The sequence below is a fragment of the Harpia harpyja genome, chromosome 8, assembly GCF_026419915.1.
Source record: "Harpia harpyja isolate bHarHar1 chromosome 8, bHarHar1 primary haplotype, whole genome shotgun sequence".
Classification (NCBI taxonomy): Eukaryota; Metazoa; Chordata; class Aves; order Accipitriformes; family Accipitridae; genus Harpia; species Harpia harpyja.
Genome location: NC_068947.1, coordinates 39408333 through 39424224, shown reverse-complemented (window position 1 = coordinate 39424224; position 15892 = coordinate 39408333). Strand labels below are relative to the sequence as shown.

At 38.5% G+C, this 15892-nt stretch overlaps 1 protein-coding gene and 1 long non-coding RNA gene across 3 annotated transcripts in view; both read right to left on the bottom strand.

The window, feature by feature from the left end:
* Positions 1 to 294: 294 nt before the first annotated feature.
* PROS1 (protein S) overlaps positions 295 to 15892 on the bottom strand; it is a 35776-nt gene continuing 20178 nt past the window's right edge. For both annotated transcript variants that reach the window (XM_052794341.1, XM_052794343.1), the window contains exons 9-15: positions 13240 to 13358; positions 10929 to 11118; positions 9774 to 9941; positions 8528 to 8696; positions 6760 to 6908; positions 5726 to 5939; positions 295 to 2761 (exon numbers count right to left, since the gene is read on the bottom strand). In XM_052794341.1, the coding sequence (XP_052650301.1) occupies positions 2616 to 2761; positions 5726 to 5939; positions 6760 to 6908; positions 8528 to 8696; positions 9774 to 9941; positions 10929 to 11118; positions 13240 to 13358 (1155 nt within the window). In that variant the 3' untranslated portion in view covers positions 295 to 2615. The remainder of the gene's footprint in view (positions 2762 to 5725; positions 5940 to 6759; positions 6909 to 8527; positions 8697 to 9773; positions 9942 to 10928; positions 11119 to 13239; positions 13359 to 15892) is intronic.
* LOC128144917 (uncharacterized) lies at positions 13835 to 15662 on the bottom strand. Its single transcript, XR_008236261.1, has 2 exons — positions 14690 to 15662; positions 13835 to 14105 (listed from the first exon to the last, which is right to left on the bottom strand). It is a non-coding gene; the product is annotated as an uncharacterized LOC128144917 (long non-coding RNA).

Sequence of the window (15892 nt, the reverse complement as noted above, 5' to 3'; positions counted from 1 at the left end):
TATTTTTAGGCATAATCATCTGATGAAGGAGAAAAGATAGGAATCAGTAACTTTCACCGATCCCTTTTCTTCCACATGTAGTTTTAAGTAAAGCATAATTTCCTCAGGCAATATTGAACAATTAATAAACTTAAAAATTTATCTAGAGAATATGGATGCCTATTTGGATAGCATATTAATTTGAGCCAACTCTTTTCTTTGATGCTGAAGATTATCACAATCTCCTGAGTAAGCCATTTGACCACTGGAACAAGTCTTACACAGTGAAAATGAACGAAGATATGCAAATACAACTTAAAATGAAAAGAAACTTGCAAATGCTGCTTTATTTAATTCTTACAATAGGGAGGCACTTTTACATTAAAAAAAAAAAAAGTGCAGAGGTTTCATTATAACTACAAAACCCTAAAACATTATTCCATGAAAACAAAAAGAAATGGTGACTGCATGAGAAATTTTTTTTTCTTTCATTTTACCACTATACCATTTATTACCCTTAAACAAACAAAAGCTAAAAAACAAACAAACAAACAAACCCCCAAACCTTTTCTTCTGGTCGCACAGGCCGACACAGGCATTTAGAGTATTGCTGACACTTTACTGTGTGTTTCTCCTCTCATCATGTCTGTGTTTGTTGTGGAAGGCAGAGGCTGACCCGAGGGCTTTCCAGAATTTAGTGGGTGCTGCCGTGAGATACTGTAAATAGTGATCACGTGTATTTGGTGTCAAAAGTCCCAATTTAGCTCTGCCTTGCATGCAAAACCTGCTTATTTCAGTCAACTTTTTCTTCAACTTAGGCCCAAATGAAGAATGTGTGGGTTGGGATGGAAGGAGAGCAGGGAGAGATGCTTTCCTGCAGTTATTTCCCCTCCACGGAGTCTGGAGAAATCAAAGCTTTTTTTACATGCCATCCTAGAAAAGTGAAGTATAAGTTCACTAGCAATTAGCCCCCGAGTGTCAGCCGTATGGTATTCCTGCTGATAAGCAGCTACGTATGAACGACGGCTGGACAGATTCAGAGACTGTACTGAGGCTGGCCGGTATGAAAGTCGGAGCAAATCCTGTATTACATTACACAAGTGGGAAGTGAAGTTAACTATAACTTCAGACAAAGCAATAATGTTGAAAGATGGGCTCATATTCTGCAATACTGATGTACTAATGTTAGTGCTCAACAATGAAAGAAACCTCACTAATGTCACTGGGAATAGCTCTGGAGAAAGGCAATACTCAAAATGAGTATTGTCACAATCCATCCTTCTGTACATACATTTCCACTTCAATGTCTCAAGCTAAGAAAGCAAATCTCAGGTCAAGAATCCTGGCAGATAAATGTCTCTCCGGTTGATGGATGAGAGTATATATTCATTGCTTATAGCAATTCTCTTGCTATTTATTTGGTTTGGGGTTAACAAAACCTCTAGGTGAGCTGCATAGGGAGGTTTCTGATTGTGTGAAAATGAGGCTGGAAGTGGAAAGAGCACTCAAAGGATGTTAAAGAAGTATTAGAAATGCTTGAAATGAGCACACCTGAGGAAAACAATACTTTTCTAATTACCTGTTCCATTAAAGTCGGCTGAGCAGAATATGGCTTTACATTCTGATGTTACTAGCAAAATTTAGGCTTTCAAGTATGTCAGAAACACAACTGCAAGAGAGCTCACAAACAAATCTCTTCTGGGGCTCTATGAATGCAAGGTTGACCTAAATAAAGGGAATGATATGATGGACTATTAAAGGGTGCTCATTTTGAGGAGTGCTAGATTTGTCACAAATGGAAGAAATGTTTACCGCAAATTCTCAGCTTTACTTAGCAAAGTCCAGTTTGATGTCCTGTGATGAAGACCAGAGCTCCTTCTTTCAAGCCATCTCCTCTGTTTTCCAAAATTGCCTGGGGTGTATTCTAACCCACTTTGAAAGCAAATTACCTGACCTGATCCAGAACTCTGTCTAAAGCTGGGTTCCTAAGATAGAAGAATTAAAGCTGGTACAGTATAACAAGACCTATTTTCAAAAATTGAGCTACTTACAAAAACACTTCAGTTTTGAAGTTGCTTTACCAATATTGATACAACTTGTAAACATATTCACTGAGAGCTTGTGCTCTGGATTCCGGGCTATTTTTTTGCTTTACCAAAAGCACATGTTACAAAACCTGTAGAGATTTTTTTTCTCTGTATATTATGATTGGAAAAGTTTGAGACTGGTTTTGTTTAGATTCAAATACATTATCAAAATTTGCAACTCGTAACTTTATGCTGATATATGAAAAATAAGAAGTAAAATTGGTTCTAAACAGAACTTCCTAAACTTTCGCTCCAAACTAAATATATCAAGTGCATAGTATGAACATGGGAAGATAAATCTAGCTTTAAGATTTATCACTGATATGAATAAAAGAACATTTTACAGAATTTTCATCTTGATTGATTGTCTCTTTACAGCTGAAAAGAGAGGGGATTTTTTTCCCTCATTCTATATGAAAGGGAGGAAAAACATGCTGTTGATTACTTTCCTGGCACATCTTGAATAAAATAATATAGGCTCCATTATGGCATGAGACTAATTACACAAATTATATCTGAAAGAAAAAAGTTAAATTAAGAATTGAATGGTTACTGCATAATCAGTGGGCATGAGTGAGATCTAATGTCATTGTGTTTAGAAATGGCTTCATCCAGATCCAGCTGTCTGTTGTTGACCTTCACCTCCATGCAGCCATTATAAAAAGCGGTTACTAATGTAGCACCCAGAGGAACATCTGCACAGAAACACATTCAATTTATTAGGCCAAGGCATAAAAATTCTTATGTATTTTTCAGATTAGCAGAAACACGGGGAATACTACATTCCCCATCCATTAGCCAGCCATGGGAGAAAAAAAGCAATTTGGAAGGAAACACTTAAGTTCTTCTCCCTTTTCTTTAAGATTGAGATAAAGTCAGCAAAGATGAGAGGTCAGTAAAATTTGAAATATGCGTTAGGAGTCTATTCCCATCCAGAAACCTAACTATGTGAATGTTTTTCATAGCAGCATTTCCTGTATTAACAACAGTGAACCAATAGTTTGTTTCCTGGAGTCCACTGTTCTCGTACTGACCTACAAACAGATGTTTATGGCTTTAGAGGTCACAGAGAGAACCATCTTGCTTTTGCCAGAAAGCTACTCTGGATTCAAAACTGCAGGTTCTCAGATAGGGGACCCCTGGGAACTCCACACATTTTACTGCTTCCTTACTGCTTCTAAGAAGTGAATTCTCTCTAAAAGACTCACTTTATCTGTTCCTCATTTAGGTATTGTTTGGGTTACAGCAATATCAGATCATGGATATGCTTCAGGAAACAATATGTTAAGCACAAAATCAAGCAGGCATTGCTCTGAGGTCTTAGGGTACAACTGGAGTCTTACAAGGTAGACATAAGGTGATCCACGTACCTTCAGCAACTAGAATGAGGATGCCTAGAAGCTGATCTCAAGAGCATCACCTTTTTTTTCAGATGTTAATCATCCTATCACTCCTAGAAGATAGACTTCATTGTATGGGGAACAAGAAATGTTGCTTCCTTGTCATTTTATTTTGCTGTAAGCTGAGGTACTGCACAAATTCCTGTAGAATTGTGCCCTTCTCTTTTTACTCTAGTGATGATAACACTGCTGTCATAGAACTGTGCAAGTCTCATCTAGCCTGCACTGGTTGTGCTGTATTAATTAACAAGGAGGCATACTCGCAATGCTGTTACTAGTTTGAAGAAACGTATAAAAAATAGGGACTTCTGGCCTTCATGAAATGCATATTTTTGTTAGGTGCCGTTTAACCATACAGTTCTGTACATCGTAGCTCAGTGTGGGGATCCTTACCTACCTTTTTATACTGCTCAGTAATCCCAGAGGCTTTTCAGGGGTGAGTTAGAGTAAGTAAATGAATCGGTCTAGCCAAACTGGCTGTACACAGGGATCTAAAGTAGTTTTCCTATATTACTTTTTCTCTTTTTGGTAACAGAGGCTGTTGTGGAAGACGGTCCTTTGGATAACGTGGGGGTTTTTGTTGCTTTTTTGAGACCTCCAAGTAGAGACTGTTTATGCATGGGGGGGGGTGTTAATTTGCATGTTGAAGATACCTTTAAAACTGAGAGATTACACTCACTTTTAAGGACCAACAAGTAACTAATACTTGCTTCTTATCTATTTAGGATGCCTGACTGAAACCAAGGTCTTAACTCTTAAGATGCTAATTACTCTGTGGCTGGCAATGTACTAGAAAGAATCATTTAAATATCACAAAGATGAAGAGGTCTAAGAAATTACTGGAATCTTTGTTAAGTTACTATAGCTCAGTTAACCTACTGACACATCTCTACGAAGTAAATACTGACTTCATCTCTCTTTTAAAGAAGAGAGATGGTATTGCAAAAATACTGATGCTGACCTATTGCGGTATGTGATGGTACTGCACCATTAGTGCATTATTCTCATTTTACACATTCAATTTGAACTCACCTGGTTATCTTGTTTCCAAGATATTGCATATCCATTCAAAAACAAAATTAGAGGAGAAATTGTCATATTTGGTGCCTAAATCTTGTTACATCCTTGATTACCAGTGTATGAAGACTTGTAGAGAACAAATAAATGCCAACATATGGGCCTGGATACTCAGGCAACCACCACTTCAGACAGAAGCTGTGATACCTGCAGTGCTGCCCTAAACACCTTTCTTCTATTCTGACAAGCAAGTCTAGAGGGTGAACCATAATTCCAGCTTCTCCTGTGTAAGCTACCTTGGAAGAAATGCCTAAAGAGATCATCTCCAATGGATACACAGTTCCTCCCTCCTTTCTACTCCTGTGCACCCTTGACTCCTGCAGAAGACACACACTGCACATACAGACCAACTGTAACTGGGGCAGTGCTATGACACTGCAGCCTATGTGTAAAATGGATGTCAATTCAAAACTGTGTTGGTCAAACTCTTAGAATTTCCTTAGGAATTGTGGCTTATTCTCCCTAAAGTAACTTTAATAGAGGATATAGAAAAGCTCTGCTACTAGTAATGTTGTAACCATGGTGTCCTTCCTCTACTAGTTTTCAAGTTCTTTTCAAGATCTTAGGCTTTGCAAATTCCTTGTCTGCGGCAATGCTATTTTTCTTCATGATTCAGCCCGAAGTCAAACTATTTTACAGATAAGCATGTGTACACTTCCTGTACAAAATAATGTTTGTACATGTCTTAAGACTGGGGATATGCTGGCAGCTTGCTTTAATCAAAATATTTGCTGTTTCAACACATTTTCTGTCTCAAAGATTGCCAGTCATCTATTGCCCAGAGTTTAATTACTGAAACCATATTCCTGACCTCTCCTTCTGCACTTCTGACAATTTACTTAAAAATGCCTGTTTTTCTTACATGCTTGATGCAGTTCCTAAATTGTGCCAGCTGGTGGCATATCAGAAATATGCAATGTTCACTCCTCCCTAGCTCGAAAATCAAGACGTTTTCCAAATTCAAACCTCTAGAGAAAGACCCATGCCTTTTAACGGGCCTAATAATGCGACTGTCAAAAAGCAGGATCCCTCAGAAGCTGTATAGAATGGATGAAATAAGAATCACTTGGGAAAAAAACTGGGTTTTTTTTGTACAGTTGTAGACTTTTTCTAGCTTGGGTAAGGCTGAATATAATCAGGCTTGTACAAATAATCAAATTAATGAAAAGAAATAGAATTCACCTGGCAGGCCACCCAAGTAGGTAACAACATTTGCCATCATTGCCTGATGCAGGATAGACAGCTGCTCTGAATTGCTTCTGACTGTGTGTGAATCAACAGACAGTTGAAGTTGCTGTTTGGTCACTAGAAGTCCAACCAGAACTTTCTTGGGTGTACATAACTTCTTTGATTCCAGATGTGCAACAGTGATGTTTCCAATGGTCACAATGATTTTCTAAATGGAAGAATGGTAGGTCACAAAAGATGTCACATATAACTTTAACAGACAATTATACTTAGTTCTGATGCATTTTATATTTGGAAGTAGAAGAAAAGGAAATGTTAGAGCCACATTTTAAAAACTAGTACATTAAGTTGGATAAGTTACTAAAATTGCTGTATAATCATCACCTTTGGTGATGAATGCCATTCATTTATATTCTTAAATTTATAAGTCAGAATGTTCACTGTAAAAAAATCTTTGGCTATGGTTCTGAGGTGAAATCCTGTTTCTCTTACAGGCAAAAGGAGTACTGCTACAGTTTCAAAGGTAACAAAGTGTTCGCTATAGGTTCTCATTTCAGGCAAAAGCATGGATTAGCCATAGTGTATAATCATGCTCTCTCAGGATGCCTGACGTAAACAGATGTAAATGGAAACTTAAGGACAAAAAGATCTGTTCATAAATTGAAAGTAACATGATGCCATTACTATAGTATCATCACTCTACTTCTGCCATATTCCCCTTTCTGCTTTGTGCATTTGGAAGGAAAGGTTGAAGAAGATGTGATGTAATGGATAGTGCCTGACACAAGAGCGGTTAGTGCTTAGTCACTGCTGTAGCAATCATTAAGAGTAACACATTTTCTGCACATCGCTATACGATCTAAGTGCTTTTTCAAAATATTAATTCAGCCTACCAGCTCCACTGCAAGTAAGCGTGAGTAGCTTTTTTTTAGTTTGATTTTTCACAAATGGAGTAGTAAGTTAAGTGAGACAAAAACAAGAGGTGTGACGTATATGTGTATCAGCTGCTATGATAATTGTAAGATCACCTGTGAGTCAGAGGAGTTAGAGTCCACTATGGACAAAGCAAGAGGCACTGTTTCATTAGAAACCAAGGCAAACATAACACCAGTGTCTGTGGATGGGCGAATAGTCAGTGTCACATTTATTAGCCAATCTTCAGCACTGTCAAGATTATCTGTTTTAAAAAGAATAATTGAAATTAATAAATCCATCTGCTAATGAAAAACTAATATGGTGTTAAAAATTAGCATTTAGTCTGCTCCCACTGCGGAAAAATTAGTACTAATCTCCAGAAAAAACAGTGAACTTTGGAATTTTCAGAAAGAACTGTGAGTCTTTAAAAAAAAAAAAACTTTTAATGCTGCATCTTCCCTAATCTTCTGTGCTTATTGGACTTCTTTTTTTTTTTTTTTGCTACCTTCTCCATTCTAATGTGGAATACGTGCCACATTCATTAGAGGTCAGTTCAGGATTAAACCCAAAAACCTAATTTACTCATAAATTGCTGCCATTTAGTAGAAGATTGGCAGTTATTCTACAATTTTACATTCCAAAGCAGTTCCACTATTAAAATGGGAATATGCAGGTGCGTAAAGTAAATATGCAGATGGTGCAAATATAATTTCATATAATGCATTCATAGTGAAGCTAATATAAGAATTACTGTTTAAAGAAATATTTGACGTTTTGAGATCTTTGTATCTTTTCTTCCAGTGCCTTTTCTCTCTCCCCGCCCCCGAAGTCAAATCTAGTAGTTTCTCAGTTTCTAGTAGTTTCTTGAGGAAGCAGAAATCCTAAAATATGAGGTGAGGTTGTATCCCTGCACAAAGCCAAATGGGCAGGGAGACAGCGGGCTATAATAGCTCATAGAAGGGTAGCAGTAGGTGTGGGCAGCCTCTCGGTGTTGGGGGTGGGGGGGTGAGAACAGAAAGGAGAGGGGGTGAAGTCATGGCAGCAGCCCCAAACACAAAGGTCAGGATGAGTCATGGCAGCAGGGTGTTAGTGAATGAATGGGAGGAAAGTTAAGGAAATCTGAGTGGCATATGAAACCGTGATATAAGTTGGTTGGAAGAATAGAATATAAAAAGCTGGAGAAATCTTTTGAAGTAGGCTAGGGAATTTAAAGAAAAGGCCTGGGAAACAATAGCAAGTCCTGGGATGAAAAAGATTGGGGATAAGAGCAGGGCTGAAGGGTAGCATAGTATTTGCGATGGGGAAGAGCATAATGAAAACTGGATTTGGGATGATGCTCAAGAGATGTTTTGTTTTGGGCTCTTGGGTGTGCACAAGTTGATTCTGGACTGGAAATTTTGAAATTAGGGCAGGAGGTCAGGCAAGAAAGTTCTGGGTTCAGGAAGGAGCAAGAGATGCACCTAAAACATCTAGGTAGGATGTTCATTTAAAAGCACAATTGCATACACAAAACTATCAGCGATCCTTTTCTCCGTCCTCAGTGTTCTTTTTCTGTCAGTAATGTGATAGCTTTTCCCATTGATGAACAGGGGTCAGAATTAGATCTTTGGAAAGTAAATGTGTTCAACAGCACCCATCCTTTGCAAATAAAAAATACACTTCCCAACCTCAAGCACTTCAGAAATTAAATGGATTGCACCAATGGGATCAGAATTCTCATTCAAGCAAACTTCTGACAGAAGTTAGGGGAATCATTGCTGAATGCAGTGGTGTATAGTTTAGTTTGAGTGTGTGTGGTTTTTTTTTTTCTTCCTTTCAACAATTCATCAGTTCCATCACCAGCCCAGCAAAAAATAAAGGAATAGACAGAAAAATACTTACTATAGTTTATCTGAAATGTTGCTGTTCCAGTGCCAGGGTAGAAGGATCCTCTCCCCACTGCTATTAAACAGTGTTTGCTTTGTTTTTCTTGAATAACTTCTTTTACACCGGAATGTCCCTGATTCATCAGGTTCCAGGCACGAATGCACCCATCTAGCCGAGGGTTAATCTGTAGAAGAATTACAGCACTAGGTGTTTGCATTCAAAGTTGTTTTAAAAATGTTAATAAGGCATTACTTTACATATCAGCTTATTTCTGGGTAGCCAATAATAGCCCTATTGGTGCTATAGGTTACAGTACTGATGCTGGGAGAAAACAAATGGCATGCATTTAGTACCTCAGCTTTCAAAAGGTATTTCTGATTTAATAATGTTTCCCATTTTGATGCCAGTGATCTGTACAAAATAGATTGCTTCAATTTTTAAAGCTCATGCTGTCCTTTCATTTAGGTCACAACAGCTTTTCTGTAGCCAAAAGACAATGATCGCTAGCACTGTTCCTTGTTCAAGGTTTCATCTCCTTGTGCCAAAGTACAAAGAAATTTCTGGAATTACTTTCTATTGGGTAAGGGGATGTTGTTGTATTGCTTCATATTTTTTCTCTCTGTTTCACTTTTGAGCAAAAATGGATTTAATTAGAAAAAAAAAAAGGTGCAGCCTCTAATGTACAGTTACTTTTTGCCTCTCTGTTTAGACTGCCAATTAGTTTGAGGGCTCCTGGACTGTGAAGCAGATAGTTGCAACAACTTGACTGTACCCATCTCCAGTGTAAGACAGAGCTGTTGAGGATGGAAGACTGAAAGAATCATGGGCCATGTCTAGCCTGGGCTATTATAAAACCTAATAAAAATGAAAGCTCATTGTGCTGCCTGCCTGCACAGTGAATTCCGTACCTATTCAGAGCCTAGCAAAAGCCAGCACCAGAAACATGAATCATTCTGAAATGCTCTCGCAGCAGAAATGGTGGTGATTTAGGGAATCTTAAAGCTATATTAGGAAACAGGCTACAGAATCCTGAAAGATTAGACCATAAGTGCTGTGTTTTTTCAACTGAAACCTAACTGAAGACAGACTACAAAGCTTCATGCATGTTTATTTTCAAAACAGTGGTTTAATAACCTGATTTTCATCTTCTAAAAGGATTCTATGCCACTCTTCCTTCCTCTGTGACTACTAAGTAAACAATACAAACCCAAACAAATAACAGAATGGCATTAATCAACATTACTCTTACTATGTTAGTTACCTGTTTAACAAGAGTGTTGCCCACTTTGCGAGGTAATCCTGCAATGTACACCTTAGTTTCCAAGAAACCCTGTGATTGTTTAAAAAGAGTTCCTGGGCTGTTGATACTCATCACGGCTTCTTTAGCTATTTTTACACTGATGCTGTGTTCTAGTTCTTCAACCGATATCTAGAATTAAATACAAATAATTACATATAAACAGACAAACATGTAGAATATTTTAAATACTAATTACATATATCTGTATGAAGCATTACTAATGTTTCTTTAAATACCTAACTTGTAAAATAGTTTTAATGCAGTCAATATTTACAGCATATTTAGACTTGAATCACGACAACTGTCCATATCCATGGACATCCACAGGAGGATGATGTTACATTCCACCCCCATCCTACCCCTGGGAAAACCCATGAAGCTGATTAGTTTGCTTTATGCGCTATAGAGTTTGCAAGAAGCTGATTTCTACAACTGCTCTATATCCAATCCACGTTTGGCATACAGTTGTCCATGTCACTGCAACCTGCTACGGAGGATTCAATCTTCAGATGGGATGTAGACTAAATGGGTTCAACGCTTGCTCCTGATATTATTAGGCATCAAAGTGGATTTTTAATCTCGAGGAAGTTATACTGAACTGAAACAGGAAGTCTATGCAGAATCCTAGCTTCTCTTGCCCCCTTTTAAAACCAACCAAACAAAACCTAACTGACGTTAATAATTTGGTGTGATTTAGAGGTGGTGTAAGTGACCAAGGCCTTTCATCTTAGGTATGCAAACTTGAAGAATAAGATGGATTTCTGGTCTAGCAAATGTAAAACTTGCTCTCTAGACAAAGCATTAAGTAACTATGCGCTTGACCATGCAATCACACTTTTTAATATTCTGCTGCTTCCTTTTTCACGATTACAAAGAATAATTCCTATGTTGCCAGCTAGTGGTAGTTACCTCTTTCTTGATCATAAACAGGTGCCACGATTTCCCAGATATAAGGCATTCTTGTGGATTTCTTGGTTGATTTTTAAATCTGGGATTTGAGGGCATCATTTTAAGCCTTTTTAATAGTTGTTTAGTTTCTCCCTACTTTACTTATCAAGACAGAATGTTCCCATAGTGGGTTAAAGGAAGGAAAGGGGAAAAGAAAACCCAGCTTACTATATGCCATAGTCCATCATTAATGGCTTTGCCTCCACTGGTAACTTTTGTTCCAAGCTCATTCTTGAATTGAATTTCAATCTTCCCATCACGAACAGCAAGCAAGATCCATGCTGTATTGTCAAGGGATTCTGCATATAGTATAACTCCCTCTGCATCATATGTCCGGAAATCAAATTCTGCTGTAAATCTGAGTTGTGAAGAAGGAATCTTAATAAGAAGACAGGAAACATGAAATACTGTGTAGCCTAGGATAACTCATTAATAGGGTAAAAAAAAAAAAAAAGTTCATAGATACTAACCTTTTGGTAACTCTGTATCTATCTGAGCAGTTGTGATATTTGCACACAATTAGTCAAAAGCAGAATCTAATAATGTAAGCCTTGTTCATCTGAATCCAGTGAAAAGTTTTGAGATTAGCACCCTGAGCTGGGATTTGAAAGAGCCTTGGCTCAGTTCCCAAATCTGCTATGAGCTTTACGTGTGAAGGATATCACACCCCCTTGACTACAAAGATAGATGTAATATTCCTATTGCGTTTCATGGAAATGTGATGCGGAAAAAATACATGATCTATGATGTGCTTCAGTACAACAGGGTTGCCAAGTGTTGTGCTACAACAATTATAACCTAGCAATTTGCTTTGGTTACTGCTGCCTCTTACATGTCATTCTCTAATTTGAGGATTTGTTGCCTGGATCTTGGCAATTGGTCGAATGTGTGTATGTAGCAGAATTACGGTTTACATGGTACCCGCCTGTACAGTGGAAGAGGGAGAGTACAAGTATAGCGAAAAACAGTCCTTGTCTCCTAGAACTCTTGGACTAGATAAACTAGATTAAGGATGAAAGGAGAAAACAAAGCATTTGGAAGTTAGGATTTGCTGAAGACAACAAAAGGAACAAGTAAGGGAGCTGTAATTAACAACTTGGGTCGCTTTCACTCTCAGTCTTGTTCTTTGTCCACTAGATGTCATTGTCTCTCATGCAGACCCACAGAAAAATCATTCTGTATTTACAGAGACTACGAAGATAGCTTCAAACATTTATCATCTTAGAAAGGTCTTCCAGGAGAGCATTAATGCCTGGTCAACTTGGAATAGCAGCAGAGGAAAAAGTTCTCAATATTTATGTCCTTCTCTAAGGTTCTGAGGCTCTGGGGATCACCAGCTCAACAGCTGCTGCTGCTGCTGTTACCCTCAAATTGTTCAGTCAGTAAGTCAAGGAACACTGCAATTTCAGCTGCCACAGCGAAGAAATCCAGGAGTAATAAAGGGGTCACTACTATTAGCAATTGTTCTGACAGCTGTAAAGTAAATCATACAGACAGCACTCTAGACAAGGTACAGCGCTCTATCGGTGTCCTTGGAACACCCTGTGAAATGAAGCACAGGGGTGGGAGGGAAGCATCTGCCTGGTTTTGTTTCTCAGCAGTATGTGTGTAGCACGTCACAGCTTCTACCCAGAGCAGAAGTGAACTAGCAGCAACATCCAAATGAAAGCCATTCCCATATATAAATAGACCCTGTAATTATCTTCCTATAACATCTGAATTTTATGTTGAGAACTCTAAATGCCTTCCTGTATCTGTATCACTGCCTCCTACCTTACCCAGCCCCTGCTCTTTCCTTCAGAGGAAGAGTAAGCTTCTGTCATGAGGAAGCACCAATCTTTTTGCTCTCTTGTCCACAAACCAATGGGACTTACTGCCCTCAATCCTCTTCCTTTTTTGCCCATTCAGGTCTGGATCTCTTTGAACTCTTTGTTCCAGTCTATACAGCTCTCCCTACAACAGCACTGGTAACCAGGACTGTAATGGCTGGACTCTGTTATTCATAGATATGATCACATCTGAATGCCAGTGGTGTATGTCTTGCCCTAGCTGTGCACTGTTTCTTGGATGGGACACAGCTGCTGATGACTCCTACCTGTTTCTGAGGTATTTTGCTGAACTAAAAGTTTTGCCATGTACAAGAGCTGCTGTCTGTAGATATGAGGTGGCTCAAAGACATGGTACAACCAATAAAAGATGCTGTGATGAGGTGGCTCAAGGACATGGTACAACCAATAAAAGATGCTGTAAACTGAGTCCAGACACTCTTGTCTGTCCACTTTCAAATGAGTCCAGCTTCCTCTAAGTGCTAGTATACATACGAACCCAAGTCAATTCATTCTTCATATAAAAGTATCTTAACCAGTGGGGAGATGGTGACATAATTAGTGCGTGCAATGCACCCCTAAACCCTCAGAAAATTCATGGAAACAAATGTTCATAATTTCAGTGCATACTTTTCTTAATAGCAAATGCTTACCTTGTGACATTTGGCAATTTAAACTTTAAGTACAGAACAGGAATTCCTATAAATTGCTCTGCCAGGTAAAGCAGTTCATAATTCTTTTCAAGGTTCAGTGGGATACATGCAGTAACAGACTGAAAATGGTAGAGAATAAAAAAAGCTGTTAGTGCATTGTGATCGTTCATGAAGCAACTCCTGTTGTTAGCCTGTCCCTTTTTTCTTTTTTTTAAAGCAATGGCTTACCTCTCTTTTTCTTTTTCTGTTTCTTCTTTTTTTAAATTTGAATACCTATGTACAAATGAAGGGGTGTATTTTTGTTTTTGCTCGAAATGTCCATTATTTAAGCTGTTGGAGGACAATTCAGGTTGAAACACGGTTCTGGTGGATTGCAACTAATATTTAAATATCTAGTATTTGAATCAAGAATTCAAGTCTTCCATCAGGCACTTTTCTTTCACCAGGGACCTGTGACACGCACTTACAAGGGTCCTGCCAGGCTCCATTATTAAAGTTGTCTGGAATCTAAACCTGATCAGGTGTTAGAAGGGAATGGGGCCAGAGCTGTGCCTTGAAGATTTAATAATAATAAAACAAAACAAAACAAACAAACAAAAAAACCCAAACAAACCCCACCTTTTATTTTCTTTATCAGTATTGATGTACAACTACTCATAGCTGAACAATCTCTAGTACTACTAGAATCATTTACCTGGAATAAAAAGTAACATTTTACAAGTGGATTAAGTAATGGATTAAAAGAAAATGTTTCTATCTGGCTGTTCCTTGAATGTACTTGTCCTATTTGAGCTCTGGAAAGGCATGCTGATGAAATCAACACCACAATGACTGCTGGAGTAGCACTGAATTAGTATTTCTGAGAACTGTTAGTGGGGTGTCGTGGTTTAACCCCAGCCAGCAACTAAACACCACGCAGCCGCTCACTCACTCCCCCCCACCCAGTGGGATGGGGGAGAAAATCAGGAAAAGAAGCAAAACCCGTGGGTTGAGATAAGAACGGTTTAATAGAACAGAAAAAGAAGAAACTAATAATGATAATGATAACACTAATAAAATGACAACAGAAATAATGAAAGGATTGGAATGTACAAATGATGCGCAGTGCAATTGCTCACCACCCGCCGACCGACACCCCGCCAGTCCCCGAGCGGCGAATCCCTGCCCCCACTTCCCCATTCCTATACTAGATGGGACGTCACATGGTATGGAATACCCCGTTGGCCAGTTTGGGTCAGGTGCCCTGGCTGTGTCCTGTGCCAACTTCTTGTGCCCCTCCAGCTTTCTCACTGGCTGGGCATGAGAAGCTGAAAAATCCTTGACTTTAGTCTAAACACTACTGAGCAACAACTGAAAACATCAGTGTTATCAACATTTTTCACATACTGAACTCAAAACACAGCACTGTACCAGCTACTAGGAAGACAGTTAACTCTATCCCAGCTGAAACCAGGACATGGGGATATGAAGCTCTTAAGACTACATTCTCAGGAAGACTGTAAAAGAAGTTCTAAGTATTTGTGGCAACTGAAAGGCCCACAACAGTATGTAAAACTGGGATTAATCCTAATGCTCTAGCCAAAGTCAATGTGAGTAATCACAGTCAGCCAAGTGCAGTTGCAGTGAGAGGGGAAAAAATGGTGCTTATTCCTTCAGGTATTCACCTACCTGAAGTTTTAAACAAAGACTTTTATATCCAGGAATAATGTCTATTTCATGTGTGGTGTAGTTTGAACTAGTAAAACATTCAGTAAACAAATGCCGGGTATCCATTCTAAGGCATTGTTGACTTCTTTGTCTTCTGAAACTGTGATGTTATAATTAGTAATATCTACAGTTTTGTTTTAAAAGTAAAGCACTTGGATTTCCTTTTGGTACAGGGAACTAGGCTCTGCATGTGGAGAGAGGTGGGAAGACTCTTCCAGAATGTGGTTTAGAGCACCTGTTTCATTGACTAGTAGGAGCCTAAAAGTCTCTTTGATCTAAAGTTATCCCTCAAAACACCCCTTGAATATCTTCTGTATGATGGCAGTATAGTAGTCCTACAGAACAATCACGAATAGGTGTGAAGGGCTTTTCTGTTCTCAAGACATGCTGTGCTTTGGTAAAAGTTAACAACGCAGTTCCCAAACTCTGACTTCTGTATTCATGATGCAGCAGTTTCATTAAATACAGAGGTGTTCATCCTGAATTTTATGGCTACTTCATTTTATGTCTGCTAGTGTCACTAGTCTTCGGATTGCACATATTTTCAGCTGATTACACTTTTTTTTCCAATTAAAAGGCCTGAAACTAGCTTTCAGATAGATAGTTAATCACTTTTGAACAACAGTATTGAAAATAACATGTAATGAGGCTAGAAGATGCTCCTCCTATTTCATGAATAAGCAAAATGAAATATAATGACTGCAGGTGTTGTTCAGATATTAAATTTCAGAAAGTACAAACAAGATCTAATACATACATGCTAGAACCTGTGTCAGACCTTGTTCCTACAGTTTAAGCCCAATTTTGTTATACTGTTAGAGGTGGGGTTTTTTGTTGGCAGTTATCTGAACTCACTTAGCATAACAAGTCTCAGCCTGCCTGAACCTTTCAAAATATACAGAGAACCACTCACAAGAAAATCCTTGAACTGGGATTCTCCAGAGAT